The 22,549-nt window shown below is 38.2% G+C and overlaps 1 protein-coding gene across 2 annotated transcripts in view; it reads right to left on the bottom strand.

The window, feature by feature from the left end:
- Positions 1-2,379: 2,379 nt before the first annotated feature.
- CFAP95 (cilia and flagella associated protein 95) overlaps positions 2,380-22,549 on the bottom strand; it is a gene marked incomplete at its 5' end in the record, with an annotated part of 82,036 nt that continues 61,866 nt past the window's right edge. The window contains 2 exons of one of the 2 annotated variants that reach the window (XM_081103878.1): positions 2,380-2,650; positions 15,791-15,848. In XM_081103878.1, the coding sequence (XP_080960004.1) occupies positions 2,465-2,650; positions 15,791-15,848 (244 nt within the window). In that variant the 3' untranslated portion in view covers positions 2,380-2,464. The remainder of the gene's footprint in view (positions 2,651-15,790; positions 15,849-22,549) is intronic. The other variant, XM_081103879.1, reaches the window with a different exon arrangement.

Below are 22,549 nucleotides of genomic sequence, written 5' to 3'. Positions count from 1 at the left end.
TCTGTAGTTCCTCCGCCCATTTTTTAAACAAAATTTTTTTCTATTGAGTTTTATACATCCTTCATATATTTTAAATATTAACTCTACAAGATATATCATTTGCAAATATTTTCACCCATTCTTCAGGTTGCCTTTTTTTTGTTGATGGTTTCCTTTGATGTACGGAACATTTGTTATGTAGCCCACTTGTTTAGTTTTGCCTTTGTTGCCCTTGATTTTGGTGTCAAAGCAAAAAATCATCATTACTATCAATGTAAAGGAGCTTGCCCCCGATGTTTTCTTCTAGGGGTTTTATGACGTCAGGTCTTACACTCAAGGCTTTAATCCATTTTAGTTGATTGTCGGGTATGGGTAAGATAGGGTTCCAGTTTCATTTTTTTGAATGGGGGCTGTCCAGTTTTCCCAGCACATTTTTTAAAGAGACTATCCTTTCCCCATTGCATATTCTTGGCTGAAAAGTTGTAGTTAACGACAGTATTTTGGTTTGATCATGAGAGAGAAAACAGCTTGTAGACTGTAGCCTTCATTCCCTTGTGCAGGAAAGTTTACACACTTTGAAAGAATGAGGACTACTCTCTTGAGAAGTGTTCTGGTTTGAACTGAATCCCTCTCACCCTCCAATCTCATATGTTGCAATTCTAAGCCCGGTACCTTACAATATGACCTTATTCAGAGATAGGGTCATTGCAGATACAATTAGTTCAAATGAGATAATACTAAACTAGGCTGGAACCCTACTGCAATATGACTGTTGCCCCTATAAGAAGGAAAATTTGGACACATATGCACACAGAGAGAATGCCATGTCAAGATGAAGACAGAGATTAGGGTGATGCCAGCAGTACATATATATATTCACACACACATAATACACACACTTATGTACACAGCGTGTCCCAAAAAATATATACACACTTTAACAGCTGATAGCTCAATTTTGAAAATGAAATGTATTTTAATAAACACTGCCACTATAATTATTCAAAGTGCATGTGTACATTTTGTTGGGACGCCCTATATACAGACACAGTTTAAAGTAGCAAGAAATTCTAGTAAAACTTTGCTGGTAAATACTGACCTGGCATAGCTGCATTTTTGTTAATCCTCCAACAGAGGATATTTTTTCCATTGCTTTTTAGAAAGAGTGGAAGGGAGAGAGGGAGAGAGGGAGAGGAGAAAAGTGGGGGAGGGGGTGGGGGGAGGAAGAGAGAGAGAGAGAGAGAGAGAGAGAGAGAGAGAGAGAGAGAGAGAGACATTGATGTGGGAGAGACACAGCAATTGGTTGCTTCCCGCATGCACCCCAACCAGGGCTGGGGATGGAATCTACAATCCATGTATATGCCCTTGACTGGGAATCAAACGCAAGACCCCTTGGTGCAGGGGGTCGGTGCTCTAACCACTTAGAAACACCAGCCAGCACTGCATTTTCTTTATTAATTATCATTTCTCCACTCACAAAGCTTACAGGTTTTCTCATATTTGCTAATCAAAAGTTGGAGGCAGTGCTAAATTGCACTTACTATGAAATCTTATTTCATGGATTTATTTTTAAAATACAATGAGAATAAATTTAGCCTCGGCTGACCAAATAAACCAACCCACAGAAGAAATTAGAGTCCAAATGCACCTCAAAGATCAACTAGAATTTATTTATGTAATCCTCGGCAAATTACTTAAATGTCTCTTGGTCTCTGTTTGCTCACCTATAAAATTGGAAGGTGAATCAAAACAACTTCTAGAATTTCTTCTAAATATAACACTAGATGATTGGTCTTTCTAAACCCTAAAGTTTCACTAAGATTCTGTCTGCATCTCTGCTATTCCATACACTAAAAAGGTGTTATCTTGAATAAGGAAAAATACTGTGCTGAATAAACCATCCACAGTGAAGCTGGCCATCATAAGAAATCAAAGTCCATAGATATTCCTCCAACACACACACACACACACACACACACTCACACACACTCACACACACACACACACACTCACACACACACACACACACACACACTCAACATTATTTTAGTGCCAATGTTAGCCATATTTCCACCATTGGAGTTTCATGTCAAATCTGAATGTCCCCTTTATTTTCATTCACTTAAAAGTGAAATTTATTAGCTCATTTTTTAAAAAATAGCCACACCCTAATCATAAGCATGATTGTCCTAGTTTTATGCATTTTTTTCTAATAAAATTCAAATAAATACAGACCATAAATAAAATAAAATTCCACCAACTATCTATAATTGTGTTGTATACCCTCAGTGGTATGCATATTAAACTGAAAAATACCAGAGTAGCTTATGAAAAGAAGATTATACACACTGGTCTAGAATATAAGATTTGATTTTGAAGAAAACTACTAAAGTATTATTTCCATTGCATTTATTAGGATAAAAAAATCATCAACTGCTAAATCAATTATTCTTTCATTAGTTAGAGAATCTGATTTCATAAATTATTATGAAAATGGGAGAATAGGACCACCGGTTAATGGGTAGAGTTCTTGTTTGGCATATGAGTTAGCATAAATCCCACTCTCGTCGTGCCAAGTGTTGATGCCAAATCTTTTGGAGCCATTTAGATCTGTGAACTGAGAACGGCATTTTCTGTGGACTATTGAATAATCATCGTGACAAGGATAATCCTATAAGAGGAGGAAGGAAAGAAAAGTGATACTGAATAACTGAAATATGTAAAAAGGAGTGATGTCTAAAAGCTGATCTTTAGTATGTTAGCATTACTATGAACAAAGGTGAATTTTCAAACAATTGATTAATTTAACTTCTCAAAGTACAAATACCTCAATGAGAAAAAAAGGCTATTGCATTTATAACTACTTATAATTCTGAAAGAAGAAATTATTCATGGTTGTTTTATGAAACTAAAAATAAATTATACATTTAAAATTGTTCTGACCCATAAATTTACAGATAAAATTTTATGATTATCTATGTAAGACCCAAACAATTACAATTTATCTACCATTCAACATCTTTTTAAAATTAATGTGTGGGCTATATCTTTAATAACTGCTATCCAGTCACACTTGCCAGTAAATGCCAAGTTCAAAGATTCATTCCTATGAGAAATTTACCTCAGCATAATCCAGTATAGTGTTTAAGGCATTTATCCTTAGAGCACATCATAAAAACTTCTATTATCTATATATATAAAAGCCCAGCGACCAGAACGGCAAAATGACCAGAACAACCGGAACAACTGGTGGCTATGACACACACTGTGGCAGCCTACCAGCCTGATCCAGGCCCCAACTGGCCCCATTCTTATCTGGCCCGGCTCCTGATCGGCCTTCAACACCCCGATCAGGGGCAGGACTGGCTGGCCAACTGCCTGCAGCCCCTCCCCCACACTGGCCCAGCCCAATGGGCCTCCATCAGGGCAGGCCAGCTGGACCCCACCCGTGCACAAATTCATGCACCAGGCCTCTAGTAAGAAAATAAGACACTATCATTGACCATTTCCCAAAGGAAATAATGATTCTTTTAGATTACCATCAAGGGTAATGATAGATAAGGAGCATAAAGCCCTTGAACGGATTATATAATTTCTCCCTTTAATTGGTACAAATTTTAAAGTACTAGAACAATATTGAAAATAAATCACCAAAATCTATAAAAAATGAAAGAACAGCTAAACATAGTTCAAATCTTAGATTGGCTTTATTGAAAATAATTGAAAACTTTAACCAGATGTTCAACCATAATAATCATTATAGTGTCTATTTATTTTCTGAGTGCCATGGGCATAGTAGTTGAGTGTTTATATCTTTCAATTCATAACAGGGCTCTGAAGTACAAACTACTGCTCTCATTTTACTTATGAGAAAAGATAATTTGCTTAAAATCTCAGAAGAGGAGAATTTAAAGAATGCCAATATTAAGTGACTCAGCCAGGACTTCAAACTAACCAACTAACTGTAAGATCCATTATCCCTCCAGGATCCTCATGAAATTCTTAGCAATAAGAGATGAAAAGAAATATAAACAACAAAATCCTAAACCTACATCTAACCCATGTTCTTTTCTACATAATTTGGGCTTTTGCTTTTTGTTGTTGGGGGTCTATTTCTTTGGGGTTTGTTTGCCTTTGATCAGGTAGAGGCCCTTTAAAATAGATTTTAAGCATCACTGGTGAAAACTGCCTTCTCAGAGGGAGGCAGGATCTGCTATTCCTACCCCAGCTGCCATCTACCTGAAGAGAGCATCAAATGAAAGGTCAATGTGTTCCTTTAGCACCTTTTATGCAAAGAGGATGATTCATTTTGATAATGTGAATGACAAGATTAAATGTGACGTTTTAGGAAAAGGATTCTGGCAACAGAAGGTACTAAAGATTGAAGGTGGAAAGGACTGGATTCAGGAAATGCAATTAGAATTGGATCTCAACTATTTACAATATCAACTGATGGGTGAATAAACAAAATGTGGTCTATTCACACAAAGAAATATTATTTGGCAATAAAAGGAATAAAGTATTGATAGATGCTATAACATAGAAAACATTATGCCAAGTGACAAAAGCTAAACTAAAATACCACACAGTGTATGATTTCTTATATAAAATGTACAAAATAGGCAAGTCCACAGAGAAAAAAGGTAGTTTTTCAGGAGATGGAAAAGAATAAGGAGTGACTATTAATGGATGTGATGTCTAATTTTCTATGTCAACTTCACTGGATCATGGGCACCCAGACACACACACACACACACACACACACACACACACACACACCTTGCAATCCAACTCATAGACTTATGGACTTCAGAATATCAATGACCAAACCTGGAAGAATCAGCTCATAGAGTTCTTCAAATGTGAAGAAAAATATGCTTTGCCTATAAGGCTTCAACAAGAGCTGGAAAAAAGAGCAGGAATATAAGGAAGAGTCTGGAGAATTGTAGGAAGAAAATAAGGGAAAAGGATAGCAGAAACAGTTTCCTAATGTACCCATCCCTACCTAGACTTTAATCAGGTAGAGTCTCTTTGACTTGGGCACAGAGAAGTATCTATAATAATAAAAGAATAATATGCTAATTAGACCGGATGTCCTTATGGATGACCTTCTGGATGAAGCCAGGGCTGCGAGGGAAGTCTGGGTCCTGGGTGCCAGAGGGAAGCCGGTGCGGCAGCCAGGGGAAAGAAGGCCTACTCTTGCGCTAATTTCATTCATCGGGCCTCCAGTCTATATACATAAAAGCTTAATCAACCAGCCAGTAGCTATGATGCGCACTGACCACCAGATGCTCAATGCAGGAGCTGCTGAGCTGTAGTCACTTGGCAGCGGTGGTTTTCGGGAGACGCACCCAGAACCAGAGAGGAGGGAGCCATATTCCAGGGTGTGTCACCCAAGAACCACCCTCTCGCAATCCAGGACCCCTTGGGGTATGTCAGAGAGCTGGTTTCAGCCCCACAGGCCAGGCCGAGGGACCCCTCTGGTGCACGAATCCGTGCACCAGGCCTCTAGTATTAAATAAAAGAGAATAATGGCAGAAAGGTATGTGGTGTCTTCTCCTGACTTTCACCTCTCATGAGAACTCTTGAAACAAAACACATATCAGGCTGCCCTTTCATTTGCCTGGGGCACATACCCAAGCTGGTAGAGCAGCATGGTCAGGCAGACGGAGACTCTGAGAGTCATCAATCCTGAGCCACTTTTGGTGTCTTAGGGCATAAACAAGACCCTAAAGTAAATGCAAGTCTGCAGAGGAGGTTCAGCTCTCAGTTTCAGAATTAGATCTGGGAATGAATGGGAGTCAGAGAAGGTTTCTGTGGGGCCAACAATATCTGTGGGAGTGGGAATAGGCTGAGTAATCCCAAACATGCCATGAGGGTTACAACGAAGTCCCAAGAGAAAGCAAGAGAAATAGAAAAGAATGACAGTTAACAAAGTCCACAGACCAGAGCGACTAACGCCAGCAAAGAAAAGAGCAACCAGGTGGAATAGGTATATCATCCCAGAGACCAGAACAGGCACAAAAAATGCCACTCAAAAATACCCTATTCTTCCCCCTGGCATCAGGATACTAAATTGTATCCCTCTCTCCATATACCTGGACACTCCCTTCAGGAGAGTTGCAGTTATTACTGCTGTGTAACAGGTCAACCTACACGTAGCATGAGAAACAACGGCCATTTTTAGATTCTTTGAGTCAGGAATTTGGAAAAGGTACATCAAAGACAGCATCTCTGCTCCACAGTGTCTGGGGTCTCAGCTAGAAGTCTTGAATGCTGGGGGTAACTTAGGACCTACACTGGAAACCTCTCTCATTCCAATTGGTAGCTGATGTTGGCTGTCTGCTGACACCCCAGCTAGGGCCGTTGACTGGAACAACCTCACAGGTTCCCTCATGTACATACTTGGGCTTCTTCATGGCATGATAACTGGGTCTGAGATTGAGGGCGGCACAAAGAGAACCAGGAGCTTTTTATCACCTGACCTCAGAAGTCACAAGCTTCACTCCCACCATAGTCACAGTTCACCCAATTGCAGGGGAGGTAATACAGATTCTGCCTCTTCATTAAAATCACACTGCAAGGGCATGTGAGGTGGCAGGTATGTTGCAGCCATTTTGGGACAATAACAATTTGCTACAGGGAGAAAAATAGGGAGTGTTGAGGTTCCCAAGGCTACCCGTAGATTCAATGACTTGCTAGGAGGACTCACAAGATTCAACATATAGTGGTACTAGGGGCTATGATTTATTACAGCAAATGGACACAAAGCAAAATGAGCAAAGGGAAAAGGCATGCAAACTGAAGTCCAGACGAAACCAGGTGCAAACTTCCAAGAGTCCTTTCCCAGTGAGTCATACAGGATGCACTTAATACCCCAGCAATGAGTTGTGAAATGCTCTCTACTGGGGAAGCTCATTAGAAACGTAGTGGACAAAATTTCTGTGGGAGGCTGGTCACATAGGAACCCTCTGCCTTGATACCAAAATTCCAGACTTGCAGAAGGAAAGCAGGTGTTCAGCATAAGCCATATTGTTTGCACATTTTAGGCACAGTGAGCCATTCTTATTAGAGAATCTTATCTGGAAAGCCAAGTTTCTAGATGCCAACCAAAGGCCAACCTTACAAGCAGGTTTTTGGGGTTTTTTACAGGTAGCAGTCTCAGCTCTGCTCTGGTAGCTCTTTACTACAAAGAGGGGATGGGAAAGGATCTCTAAGAGTTTTTCAAGGGAGATTAAACACTTCTTGTAGGAACTACAATCAGGCTAATCTTTAAATGGCTTGAAGAGTGTGTGTTTTCCCTCTGGTGGTGGGCTTGGGAAGAAAGCCAGTGATCAGGCACATTCTTTCCTATGCATATGTAAGTTGCTATATTTTCAACATCCTAACCTAATAATGAAATGTTTACTCAACATCAATTTAGTGGGAGTGGGAAGAAGTGTTTAGAAATTGTGTATAGAAACAGATTTTTGAAGTACCACAGAATCTGTTGGCTGGTCCATTATTCTGGTGCTTCAGAGACCCTGAGTTCTGACAAAGTTCATTTATGATAGAACCATCACTGCAAGCTTTCCTGAGCCCTTCAGGGAGACGAGGGTACCTGGGAACAGGTAGCTGAGCTGTGCAGAGCCAAACTGGAGGAGACATTTCCGAGGAAAAAGGTAGAGGACTTCCCTGGCTAAGTGGGTAAAGAATCAGAGATGTTCCATAGCCTCAAACCTATGGGAGAGGTAACACTATTAAAAAGAATAAGACACACATGGAGAGGGGGGGAGCTTGTTTCAGGAGGAGGAGATGAGTCAGATTTTAGACATTTTTAATTAGGGATGACATCAGCACAAAATCTTTATTTGGAAGGCAGTGCTGTGGAACAGATGGCCTGGAGGGAGGTCTGTGCCCTATGCACAGCAGTGATCATTGACTGGGAAAAATAGCTATAAAGAACATTATTGAGATCATGAATTATATTTGAATATAGACTGTGGATGACATAATTATACTGCATCAACTTCCCTGAGGTTGAACACTTTACCATAGCTATAAAATCCTGTTCTTAGGAAAAGCATGAATTATTTAGAGGTAAAGTACCACAGTGTCTCCAGCCTAATGGTAAACAATTAGTGACTCTGAGTCAAGATTATATGGGAGCTTCTTGTGCTATTTTTGCAACTTTCCTGTAAATTTGAAATTGGATAAAAATATGTTTCCCCCAAAAAGTGATGGTCAGGGAGCCATGGAGTAGATGAATTCTCTGAGATTGTGGAAAATGAGATAAGCATGGTTCTGGGATCCAAATCTTGGGAATACTTTGAAGGACACAGAAGGAGAGATATGGAGTGTGTTGCAATGTCAGAGATTCTGAAGGGAGAGGGAGATTGAAGAATGCAGTAGTAGCCAACAAATGCCCACTTCTAAAGAAGCTTCAGAGAGAGCAAACCTGACAAAACATAACCAACAGTAAGGATCAATCTCTCAATCACTCTAAGGGTACTGTTTTAGGGAGGGTCTACCGTTGAATGGCCTGGCCTGCGTGATTCAGTGGTTGAGCATCGATCCATGAACCAGGAGGTCACTGGTTTGATTCCTGGTCAGGGCACGTGCCTGGGTTGAGGGCTTGATCCCCAGTAGGGGGTGTGCAGGAAGCAGATGAGTCTCTCTCATCACTGATGTTTCTATCTCTCCCTTTCCCTTCCTCTCTGAAGTCAATAAAAATATATTTTTAAAAAGAAAGAAAGTTGAATGAAACGTTCTGATAAAAGATGCAAAAAAAGGAGCACCAGATAAAGGAACACTGAGCACTGAGGGCAACAGGCCCTGCAGATCAGAAACCACTGAGGTGCAGCAAGAAAATCACTGCCTTCAGGTTAAGAACATGTTCTTCTTCCTTTTCTTCTCTCTTTTTTTTCTTCTTTTTAACATGTCATAGAAAGGCGGGTTAGGATGTTACAGGAGGGTCCTCTTGGTCAATAGGGCCCCCAATTGACCTTCCTTCATTTTGAAGGACAAATAGAATATGGTTTTACCATTTATATCAGTAAAATGTATCCACGTATCTTTAAGTTATAGGTATCTATTGTACTGTTAGATACCCAATCCCTCCTCACCCCATCCCCACCACTCCTTGAGTGTTATATTCTTACACAAGGCACCATTATTTCCCAAACCTTCTTTTTTTCCAGAATAAAATTATATTGCTATTTTTTAGTCAAAAGATACCCAATATTCACCCAGTTTTTCCCAATTTCCAAGGGACTGTTCTCTGGTTATTCTTATTTAATTTCATGCTTTTTCTTTAAGACCTTTTATTTTTTGATAGTTTTATTTTCAAGGTCATTTTCCATTTTAGGCCTGCCTTCTGGTATATCAGTAACTCTGTCTAATTTACTATTACAAGATAATTTAAAAGCATAGCTCAATTCCTCCATCCAGATCATCCATAAAAATGCATAATGGGTTGTGTTTCCTGGCCAAATCAGTCACTGTGAACTAACCTTGCGTCCACCATTACAGACAGCTATTAGCCACCTGGCATTCATGCAACAAAGACCATTCTACCCTAGCAAGCCTATAAGTATGCTCGTTTAGAGTTCTCCAGTTACTCTTGAAAAGGCATTTGAGGCAGCAAACTTATTAATGTGAATGTCACATTGGATGGAATGAAAGTAGACATAATAGTAGACTGCAGTGATATTTCGTTTCATTATTTTCAGTATACATCATGCATAAAATTCTTTAGCACTTATATGCATTTGACTAAAGACCCGTCTTCCCCTAATAAGGTTGTCTTCTAAGCACACATGCAGAGTAATGTGGGAGGAAAAGAAAAATTCCCTTACAGCTAAATCTACTTTATCAACCCTGGGATCACAGGACATAGGAATCTCAGACAGATCCCTTCATGCATCTCCTTCACTACTTATAAAGTGATGTCATTTCTATTGGGCATTTTTTTCTCTCCTGATGATTTAGTTACAAACATAAGAGTAATTGTCAAATATAGCAATATTAAATATATAAATAATTATATATTTTTTGTTACATATTTAAGAAACATTCATTATCCTTTTTAGATATAATTTTACCAAAAAAAGTGCTTGTAACAAATGCAGGTATTCAACAGAAGGAAAATAGTCATAGGGAGTGCAAGGAAGTTTAGGCTGTGAGTTTAAATGTAAACATTGATGTCACTAATGAGTCTAGTCAATACAGTAAGTTTTCATCTCAAAGAAAAATATGGGGATCTACATGAACAAACATTTCACAAAATAAGTGGACAATATTACACACTCTCTAGTAATGGCAAGCATAAAAAACTAAGCAATATACTACTGAACCTTAGCTATTGACTAATTTTTTTCCTTCTAATGAATAAATTTTATTGGTCATATCATTTTAATCACATAAAAATAAATATCATTCTTCTTATTTCTCAGTCTATATTATGTGAGGACACCTGCAACGGTTTTATATGTGTAACGGTGCACTTAGGTAAAAATTTGAGTCTTAGAGTTCTCAATTTAAATTTTTTTGTTTCCATTACAAAAGTCAAATATGTTCACTGTAGAAATTAAAGATAAAAAAGAAGAAAATGAAGTCTCCCACTATTTTAAGTTCCCTGGAGTAGAACTGAACTTTATGACTTAACCAGAAAGGAGACCATGGTTACTTAACTTCAGAAGCCAATATAATTACAGAAAAAACAGGGTTCTTTTTACTAAAAGGACACAATACCAAAATAATCAAGAACTGAGTTTTCTGAAAATAGATATCCATCATTTCTCAATTGTTGGTGATACACAAGATGAGCAGAAGTTATAATATTTATTTCTAATTTTAAAGCAGACTTGATTTCAATGTCTGCCAAAATCCTTAATCAAAAAGATTACTTGGTCATAAATAAATGGCTATTAGGATGGGACAGGATTAATGAAAGAGACAGGATCAATAAAAGAGAATCAAATCAAACAGTAGAATTTGAGAGCCAGAGAGCTCATGAATACCTTTCTGTCTATACCAGTGAAGATGAGAGAGAGAGAGAGAGAGAGAGAGAGAGAGAGAGAGATTTTGAGGAACTGGCTCACATGAATGTAAGACTAGAAACTTAGGCAGAATTTCTATATTACAACTGTTGAGGCAGGATTCCTTCTCCAAGGAACCTCAGATTTTCGTTCTTAAGGCTACCCTCAACTGAATGGACAAGGCCCACCCACATTACTGAGGGTAATCAATAAGGCAAATCCTATTGTATTCCAAATAACTGGGTGAAGCTGTGGAAGTCCTGTGAAGACACATCACAGGGCCGGAACATTACCTAGTTAAATTTCAGGGCAGAAGTTTGGCAAAGCCCTTCTTAAGGAGGCAGAAAAGTAAAGGCAACTCCAAGCTTAGGGGAGTTTCTTTCATGTGAATGAGCTGAATTGAAAAATAAAGGGCTCCTAAAGATGCGCCCACTTCCAACTCCTATCTAAGATGCATTTTTGTTTGGGATGATACTCAGAGTATTTCTCAATCAATACACCACCAGCCAATCAAATTGAACAAGTCCTGGTTAGGCAGGTGTTAAACTTCCAGAAGGTCCTGGCTGGGCCCACAAGCCATGCATGAAGCACAGGAAAAGCCCAATGCCTAGGGCCCACATTACTTTTGGAGTCTGACAATACTAGTAATGTTTTCATTTCTTTTAGAATTTTTAAAAATAAATATAACATCAATGTAACTATACTTATACCACTAAATTGTACACTGAAAAAGGGTTAAAATAGTACATTTTATATTATGTGTATTTTACCACACTGAAAAAGTGCAGAAAAGTGCTTTTGAAAAGCTAACTGTATTAAATGATAGAAACTCCTAACTAACCAGGAAATGATGGTGATAATATAACATGCAAAAAACATCTCGAGGCAGAAACCTTTGGTACCTAATATGCAGAAAATTTTGCTTAAAATAGAGTATAGAGGACAAAAAGTACTTCCCAGGAAAAAAATGAGTATAATATGCTTTAGTTTTGTGTAATAACACTTATTCATTTATTGGCAATAATTTCAAGAATATTAACAACAACAGGGTTGGCTAACTTCTAAATATGGGTGCTGGAAATCAAACTACCAGACAGCAGGAAGGAAGGGTGGGGCCAAAGACTTGTCCCCTGTCCTAAAGGCTCACGTAACCTACAACACAGCCAGCCATGGACCAGTCCTCCAACCTACCTTCTCTGAATCTTTTCCTCTCTTGATTCTTTGGGGAAAGGAAGGGGAAGCTTTTAAAAGACAGTATCTTTCACTGAAATTGGGTGAGCCATAAAAAGTACCCAGTGCAAGAAGTAGAGTTCTGAAGGTGTAGCTTGCAATTCTTATTCATTTCTCTCCTTGGAAATAATTCCTTAACTTTCACATATTCTGTATTTCCTTACTTATGTCTAGAGTTCTGGTATGATAAGTTGCATTTTCTTTAAGTTTCCCACAATGCTGTTCCACTTTATGCAAATACGCATTTAAGCAAATGTAAGAGCCCATCATATAAAAATTGATAAAAGTTTCAATTCATGAACAAAATTTGAAGTAGTATGAATCCAGATATTTTAAGATTCTATAATTGCAAAAGTGGTAGCCTGAGTGAATGGTGAACTATTTATGCTAAGGCCATATGGTAAAATGCCTAGCATGAAAAAAAATATTAGTATTTTATGAAGTGTACTAGAGGCTCGGTGCACGGATTCATGCACTGGTGGGGTCCCTCGGCTTGGCCTGCACCCTCTCACAATCCGGGACTCCTTAGAGGATGTTGGAGAGGCCAGGTCGAGGGACCCCACAGGTGCATGAATCCATGCACCGGGCCTCTAGTATGCATATAAGATCTTTGCTTAATATCTTGCCACCCTCTCCCTCCCCTCTTCCCTCTGAGATTCATCAGTCTGTACCATGTTTCCATGCCTGTGGTTTCCACTCCTGTGTTAAGCATCTGACTCCTGGTGGTCAGTGCATGTCATACCTACCAGCCGGTTGGTAGGCCAGTCACTTAGGCTTTTATATATATAGATACTTGTTTATATGCAAGATAACCTCAGTTACTATTCTGCTGTTATTTAGCCACCCACTTATAATTTAAAATATTTTTATATTCTATAAGAATGTAATGCAACCATTCATTAAATAGGGGTGCTAAAAAGCAGTGCTAAAAACATGTCTCAAAATCAATTACTTTGGCTTGGAAGTGAATGAACAAAACTCTAACTAAAGCCAAACAACTGCCATGGCATGTTGTGCTATTAATGTGGAAATAAGCAATGGAGAAATATTAGAAATAATGCTGAAAAAATTAAAACCATAAGTATGTAACACAATGGCTAAAGACTTATGCACTCAGAGAATAAATACACCCTTAAATTTCTGCCTATGGAAAATTCGTCCTTGAGGCTTTGTGAGTTTGTAATTATGTCTTCAACTTCATTTTGTTTAGAGATGGAACCAAATTCCATGTATATAAGGAAACAGGCCTGAATTGCATTTTTTTAAGTAACGTATTTGTTTCCTTGTGTGTTTTTTGATTATAAAAATCAGGATAAAAAGTGTAGAGATGAAGAAAATGACCAACTTTAGTAGCATTTTGACAGTTTTTCATTTTTTTCTTCTATGTTTCACATAGTTTAGATAAAATATATGTTCAATTTTGCATACTAATGTTTTTCTCAACCTTAAATCAGCGGTTCTCAACCTATGGGTTGCGACCCCTTTGGGGGTCAAACGACCCTTTCACAGGGGTCGCCTAAGACCATCAGAAAACACATATATAATTACATATTGTTTTTGTGATTAATCACTATGCTTTAATTATGTTCAATTTGTAACAATGAAAATACATCCTGCATATCAGATATTTACATTATGATTCATAACAGTAGCAAAATTACAGTTATGAAGTAGCAACGAAAATAATTTTATGGTTGGGGTCACCACAACATGAGGGACTGTATTAAAGGGTCGCGGCATTAGGAAGGTTGAGAACCACTGCCTTAAATGAAGATTTATCAAGACACTAAGAGCTATCTTTCATGTTATAAAGGATACAATAACCTCATCATATGATTATAGCATATTCAATTAGTACTATTTCTAATACTAAAACATTAAGCATTTTCCAAGTTTAGCCATTATAAATAATCCAGTGACTAGTATCTCTGCATTTTAAATTATTTTCCTTTGGGGAAATTTCTTAGAAGGAAAATTATTAGATCAAATAGTATCTTGATACATACTGCCAAATTCCTTTCCAGAAAGATTAAAATAATTTACAATTTGCCTGGCAACAGATAAAATAACCCATCTTGTCCTGGCAGGGTGGCTCAGTTGATCAGAGCATCATTCCATATACCAAAAAGGTAGTGGGTTTGATTCCCAGTCAGGGCATATATCTAGGTTGTGAGTCTGATCCCTGGTTGGGGTGCATACTCGAGGCAGTTGATCAGTTCCTCCTCCTCCCTCTCTCTCTAAAATACATTTAAAAATATACCCTCAGGTGAGGATTTAAAAAAAAAATCTCACCCCATCTTCACCCCACTGCGTATTAAATGTATAAATTTAATTTTTAATTAATTTAGTTTTCCAGTCCTCTAAAATGGTAGTTATTCCCTTTTATTTGAGAGCTCTATTTACCGCTGAGTGAATATTTTTAAAAATTAATGGCTGGAATCTTTCATGGGTTGCACTGGAGTGGGAGTCCAGGCTCAGGTCGGCTGAATGTCCGAGATGACTTCTTCATTCCTCAGCCAAGCTCAATAGTGTTTCTCCTCATGGCCTCGCCCTCTAGCCCAGGAGCCTGGATTTCTCTTGAGGTAGCTCAGGGCTCCAAGAGATTTGAAAGCAGTCTTTTTATAAGCTAGGCCTACATCTGGTACAGGGTTACTTTTGCCATGTTCTATTGATCAAATCAAAAGCCCGATAGTCCAGATTCAAAAGGCAAAAAGACATTCACATCTTGCTGGGAAAGTGGCCAGCACCAACAGAAGGCCAGCCATCTTAGAGACAATCTACCACATCCTTATTGATCTTTACTAATCTAAGCTTTTCCTGATGAAAGTATTTTAAATTTGTGTTGCTATAGTAATTTGTATGCTTTTTCTTTAATAGTTCACTAACCAGTTAGTGCTGATGTGAAGGAAAGATACTGTTTTTCATATGCTAATTTGTATTTACTCACTTACTAAATGGTCTTACTTAATTCTCAGTTTAATATCTTGGTTTTCCTAAGGTAATCATACTATCTTAAAATAAAGATAAAAATTTTCTTCTCTTTTTCAATAATCAAGTACCTTATCTATTACACTGGTTAATAGACAAGCCTAATAAGATGCAGCCTTGTTCTGTTTCTGTTGTATAATTTTTTAAGTACAAATATATTAAAGTAATAAACTGGACATATATTATCAACATACACATTTCCCAGAGCTAAATTAAGCCACTTACTTTTATGTGTCAATGCAATACAAATGAATAGAAAGGCAGGTTCTTATTCCAGATAAATTAAATTCAGGGACAGAGATAATAAAACAAGATGAAGAAGAAAGTAACTAATATGTTTTGGACACTACAATATTTTCTCCCTGAAATCTATAAACATCTAAAAATAAATCATAACAATAAAACATTCTATTGACTCCCTCAAATAGAAAATATCTCTAAATAAATATAAAACATCATAAATCTCAGCAATTGTCCTCTCTTCCCAAGCTTGACTATTTACACTAGATGTGCAGAACCATTTTATGTACATAAACAAGTATTAGAATGTGGCTTCACAGCCCTCTTATACTCACAAGTAGCTGATAATTATATGGTGGAGTGTAGTTTTCAGCATATGTCGTCAATGCACACCTAAGAGGGATAAGTCAGTATCTGAGAAAAGAATGACTTAAAAAACAAACATATTTAAATGTTTTAGTGGTGTATACGTCACATAAAATAAAACCATTTCAAGAAGAATTGGCCCCCATAAAAATTTTAAAACCCACACTGTCTCAGCCTTGTTTTCAGTGTTACCTATCACCAGCAGGAGGCCCTTCCTCCATTACTTCCAACTCAGCACCACCCACTACTCTCCTGTGCTAATGATATGCTACCAATCCCAAGGATTTTAAATTATTACCTGAGCTTGGGTGCATTCTGGACTTTTGGGATCACTTTACCACCCATTTTCTGCCCCTCAACTCTTTTTGATCCTATGCCCTATGTTCTCTGCTGGATGACAACTGAAACGATAATAGCAGACAACCACGAGGACGGAGATAACATAGCTTCTCCAACCTCCCCCCATTAAACACACAGAAATGCAGATGAAATACACCCTCCCTCCCCAAAGTGTAGAAGCACAGCCAGGCTCAAAAGGGAAAAGTTGAAATGTTGGAAATGAAGAACATACTCATTAGAATGGGAAGCCATAAGCTGATGTCCCAAGGACAGGACTGCAGTTTGAACTGCATGTCAAAGAGCAGAAGACGTGGTCTTGGGGATTCCACAGAAGGCAAATTGCTAAACTCTTACAGCCAGGAGTCTCCATATAATAGAGACCAAAAAACTACAGTAACTAGTCCAGCGAAACTTGCCAGAAAGTTTCTTTCTGTTTGAAACTGAGGGTGGGGTTTGGGAGGAAATTATTTTCCAATGAGAAATTAAAGTCCTAATTCTCTGTTCTGATAATATTATGAAATGAGATGGTCAAAGAAACTCCACTGGTAATTGCACATCTAAAAATATTGGGTACAGGGAAACTGAAACATTTCAATGCATGGCCGAGCTGGTGGGAAAGTAACATAATCCAACAAATAAAGAATTCCCGCCCTAACCAGTTTGGCTCAGTGGATAGAGCGTCGGCCTGCAGACTGAAGGGTCCCAGGTTCGATTCCGGTCAAGGGCATGTACCTTGGTTGCGGGCACATCCCCAGTAGGGGGTGTGCAGGAGGCAGCTGATCGATGTTTCTCTCTCATCGATGTTTCTAACTTTCTATCCTTCTCCCTTCCTCTCTGTAAAAAAATCAATAAAATACATTTAAAAAAAAAAAAAGAATTCCAGCCATAGCCGGGTTGGCTCAGTGGATAGAGCATCAGCCCACAAACTGAAGTGTCCCAGGTTCTACCTGGTGATAATCACCAATTCCTGACAAGTGGTTTCCAGAGTAGTAGCTTGTTAAAGAAATGCGAATACTGTCATGTGCCGCATAATGGTGTTTCAGTCAATGATGGACCAAATATACGACAGGGGTTTCATAAGATTAAAATGGAGCTAACAAAACTCCTCTTGCCTTGTGGTGTTGTAGTCATCGTAACATTGTAGTGCAACACCTTACTCACGTGCGTGTGGTGATGCTGGTGTGAACAAACCTACGGAACTGCTGGTGTATAGGAGTACAGCACATACAATTATGTAGAGCACATAATATTTGAGAATGATAATAAATGACCACATTACTGGTTTGTGTATGTATATGCTATACTTTTTATCGCTATTTTAAAGTGTATTCTTTCTGCTAGAATAAAAAGTTTTCTGTAAAGCAATACGCCGTGTTAAGTCGGTCAGCAGACTCATTCACCTCATGACTGCATCATTTTCTTTTGTGCTTGATTTAACCTCATGCTATTCTGCACAGGAACAGGCCTGCATCCTATGTTTGTAGCTTAGGAGCAACAGGCTTTATCGCACAGCTCGGTGTGCAGTGGGCTACACCATCCAGGTTTAAGTAAATACACTCCACCATCTTTGCACAACAATGAAATCGCCTAGTGATGCATTTCTCAGAGTGTGTCCTTGTTGTTAAGCAGTGTGTGACTACTTCAGTCCCACTCGAGATCTACGGAATCAGAAATTCTGAGGGTGGGCCCAGCAATCTGTGTTTTCACGGCCCTCCAGGTGATTCTGATGCACACTAAAGTTTGAGTACTGGAAACTAAAAGAACAAAGATTAGAAGTGTAACTTTCAAACCAGCAAATAGGACTTTTTTCCCCCCCAAAAGAGGCCAATCTAATACAAAGCAGGAACTGTGAATACCAGAAAGGAAAATCAGTTTCTGTTCACCAGACAAATTAAAATCATAAAATTAAATGTCTTTGCAATCACAATGAAAGTAAAGGGGTAAAGCCCATCAGGGAAAGTATTTTCTCAGACTTAAATTGAACTACAAATTGTGTTATGCAGTCTGATTCTATGCTTTTATAACTAGAATTATTTTCAAGTAAAGTTTAAAAGCAAAAAGAATATAAAAGATATATCATACAAATATTAACCAAAAACTATTAATTATAAAGATTTCCTAATCATTACCTACTGATTAAAGGAATAAGTCACCAAGAATATATGACATACTCAACAACACATAAAATATGTAAAGCAAAAAATGACAGAATCACAAAGATAAAATGATATTTCCACAGGCATAGAGGAGGACTGTAAAACATTCCTAGATCCTTCAGTTCCTTAAATCCAAATTTCTACATACATCCTCCAAAACTATACATATCAACAGCAACACAAATAAAATCACACAATTTTCCATGCATGCAGCATAACAGAGGCCAGAAAAGTCTACAAACTTCAGTTTAATGTAGTGAGGAGAACAATCCAGAATTGGTAGAGTTAGATCCGAGCCCAAGCTGGAGCAAAATCGGGCAGGGGTTACATGGAAGAGAGGAAAGAGTGGCAGCTCCCCGGTGGGGATGGAACACAGAGAACATGGACCCAGAAACAGAGCATCCTTCTCTGACGGGAAAAAACGGAGACCAAGTCTGAGACTAGAGGATTTGAACATTGGCTTTCAAGAAAGAGCCTTGGAAAGAATGCAAGCCCACAATGGCAGCCTTGGTGTGCAACGATTCCAAGGAAGCAGGGGTGGGGACAGCTGGCAAAATAAAGAAAAATAAGAAATCAAGCCCAGAAATTAAGGGTCCTAAAACCACCGCTCCTCCAAAAAAAAGAATAATAATAATAATAATAAAAGTCATTAATGAAATAAAGTTCACTTCACTGTTCTAACAGAAGAGGGCACTCTTGAACTAAAATATTGAGGAAATGGTCCAAACTTCTTATCCTCCCCCCCCCCCCCCCCCCCCGAGAATTTACCTGATTGTTGCTAGGCCAGGAAAATTAAACATACTTAAAATGTAAAAAAAAAAAAAAAGGCAACATTACTATGAGAAGAAAACAGTAGATAAGAATAAAAACTAAGCTGATGAAACTCCTCCCCAGAAACATTCCTGGTCAGAGAAGTCCTCTATCAGCTTTTCTATTCAGCAACGCACTAGACATTCTAGCAAAGGTAGTAGAACAAGAAAAAGAATCATTAGTATAATAATTGGAATGGAAGAAACAAAATTTTCATTGTCCACAGATAATACAACTGTCTACATCTAAAAATCTAAGAGAATCTTTGAATCATAACATCAGGCAAGTTTCAGGACGGTTGTTTGATATAAGACCAATACACAAAAATAGTATACTCATATATCAGCAATAAGAAATTAGAAAGCATGACTAAGTGGAAAAATCCCATTTATAATTGCAATAAAATTTCTAAAATTCCTATAGCAATATATGTAACAAGATTTATAAGATATTTATGAAAAGATACAAAATTTATTGAAGGACATAAAATAACTCCCTTGTTTATGAATCAATGTCTATACTAATAAAAGGGTAATATGCTAATTAGTCCAGACATCTTCCAGACATCCTTCCAAAGCCACGGTGGCGGGGGCCAAGGCAGAGGCGGTTAGGGGCAACCAGGACGGCAGGGAAGCAGTTAGGGGGTGATCAGGCTGGCAGGCAGAGGCAGTTAGGGGCGACCAGACTGGTGGTGGTGGTGGGGGGCAGTTAGGGGGCAACCAGGCTGGCAGGGAAGCAGCTAGGGGGTGATCAGGCTGGCAGGCAGAGGTGGTTAGGGGCAATCAGGCAAGCAGGCAGGCGAGTGGTTAAGAGTCAGCTGTCCCGGATTGCAGTCGGACATCCCCTGAGGGGTCCCAGATTAGAGGCAGTGGAGGCTGGGCTGAGGGACCCCCCCACCCCCATGCACGAATTTCATGCACTGGGCCTCTAGTATGTTACATATGTGTTTATATATGTATATATACACATATATGTAATTTCTAAAACGTTTACAGTCTGACATTATATATGTTTTGATTAAACTATAATTTAAAACTTCTATTGATCAAAAGACAGCTTGAACAGTTAGAAGAGAAGCCATAGAGTAGAAAAATCATAAAATTAATCAAAACAAGATTAATACCCAGAATAAACATTATTAATGAAATCATGAAAGACAAAATCCCATAGAAAAATGGACAAAGCCTATAAACAGTCAATTCACAGTAAAAGAAACCAGAAGGCTAGTAAATATTTTAAGATAAATTCAGTGATTAGTGAAATGCAAAGTAAGACAACAATGAGGTACCATTTCATACCCATAAGATTGGTAAAAATTAAGATTTTTCAGGATATGAAATAATGTGTATATTTATACACTACTGGTGGCAGTGCCTTGCTAAATTGAAGGTGCATATATCTTAATACCCAGAAATTCTGTTTCTGAGTATAGAGAAATCCTTGCATATATACTCGAGGAGACATGTATAAGGAGAGTCAATACAACCTCATGTGTAATGGTGAAAATCTGGAAGGTAATGTCCAACAATAGAGTGAATATATTGATGGCTATGTAAGTTATTATAAATTTTTCTCTAAAAAATATAAAGCAAATTTTGTAAAGATGTTAACTTATATTTATAATCAGGTAATGAGTAGATAAATGGGAGTTTGAATAGTATTTATATATAAATATTTAATAATCTTAACATGGAAATATAAAGAAAATATTCCATAATCTTAAGATGTTTAAGTATTAATAGATGACAATGAACTTATTTGCCTATCTTTTCTTTTCCAAAGTTATGACTCCAATGATATGATTATCAGTCAAATATCACAGTTTGCTTTGGGCAGGCCAACTTGCAAGGCAGCATTGGGCATCTCTCTACTCACTTAAAGTAGGCAGAAACCCATTCCATCCATGCTCAGGCCCTTCTCCCTATCTCATTATCATCTCCCAGCACAGAGCCTGATACAAGGTAGGCACTGAAAAACATTGAATGAATAAAGCAATAAAATTAGACATAAAGAGATATAGATTTACAATGAGAACAAAGTAAATAGTGGAAATTAAAATATTCAGTTATTTATTTTTTAATCCTCATCCAAGGATATGTTTTATTGATTTTAGAGAAAGAGGTATAGGGGGAGAGAGAAAGAGAGCAACATAGATGAGAGAGAGAAACATTGATTGGTTGCCTTTCATTCATGCCCCACCTGGGGATTGAGCCCCAAGCCTAAGTATGCGCCCTGACTGGCCTGACTGGGAATTGAACCCACAACCTTTTGGTACAGGACAATGCTCCAACAATTTAAATACTGAATGACTTTCAGTCAGTTATTTATAAACTCTTTATGATTAGCACCCTCCCCCCACTTTCAAATCTGCAGAACAGAACAACAATCTTTAAGTGATATGTTTCATCAAGTTTGAAATAAGATGGTCTTTTGAGAATAAAAATATTTTAAAAATCAACATAAATTTTCCTCTTAGATATCAGCTTAAAGCTATAGCTGAATAGAGAATATAAGAAAAGAACAAGTCCATTAGAAGAGAAATGGCCTTCAGAGAAACTCAGGAAAGCACAAGGTCAGAAAAGTGAGGGAGGCATCTTCCTGGGGAAGAGATGTCCTGGCTCATAAACAGACTGCTCTGGTTCTGGGAGCAGAGATGGATTACATCAACATCAGTGTTCCAAACCAGCAAATGGCAGCCAACAATGACTTCCATTCATTGCCTGGAGCCACCAGGAGCAAGCCTGTGCCTCATGGTGCTGCTTACTACTCCATCCCTACCTATAGCGTATAGGTCCAAACATCAGCCTCCAGCCCACAGGCAGCCGGGCTCTCAAGTGGGATTTCTTCAGAGATACCAATGGAAAAGGGCCAGTCACTCTCCTGGGATGAGCACCATGGGATGTAACATCCTTACCTGCAGAAGGAGTGAATGAAGACAACAGGGAGAGAACCCTGGAGGATTTCTAGTCCTGATTCCGGCAGTCTTTGAAAACCAACTCGTCCATGGAATTTCCCAGAGCGGTATTCGGTAATTTTTAAACAAACTCTTCTTTTGGCCCAAGATAATTTTAATTGTATGTCTGTCACCTACAACTGAAAGTATCCTGGCTATTATAACCAGGCAATCAGAGTCTGGGATCATTGATTATCGTAATCATATAATTAACTCCCCTTGCCCTGATGCCAAACACTCTGAACAACATTCTGATTATAGTTTAGCTTCCTATATGTTTTTATTTAAACCACAGGAGAATGCTTTTATTATGCTGACATGACTGGTGTGCTTGAACATTTTCTTTCTCATTATAAATTAACTATTAGAATTCTGGATTTCTTTGTGAGTTTCAGGAGCACATCAATCTTCATGAGTCAGTCAAATTCTGAAGCATGAATAAAAGGGAAGGAAATATAAAACTGAAGACA

This window comes from Myotis nattereri (assembly GCF_964212035.1).
Source record: "Myotis nattereri genome assembly, chromosome: 12".
NCBI classification, from domain to species: domain Eukaryota; kingdom Metazoa; phylum Chordata; class Mammalia; order Chiroptera; family Vespertilionidae; genus Myotis; species Myotis nattereri.
This window is presented reverse-complemented; position numbering and strand designations above follow the sequence as displayed.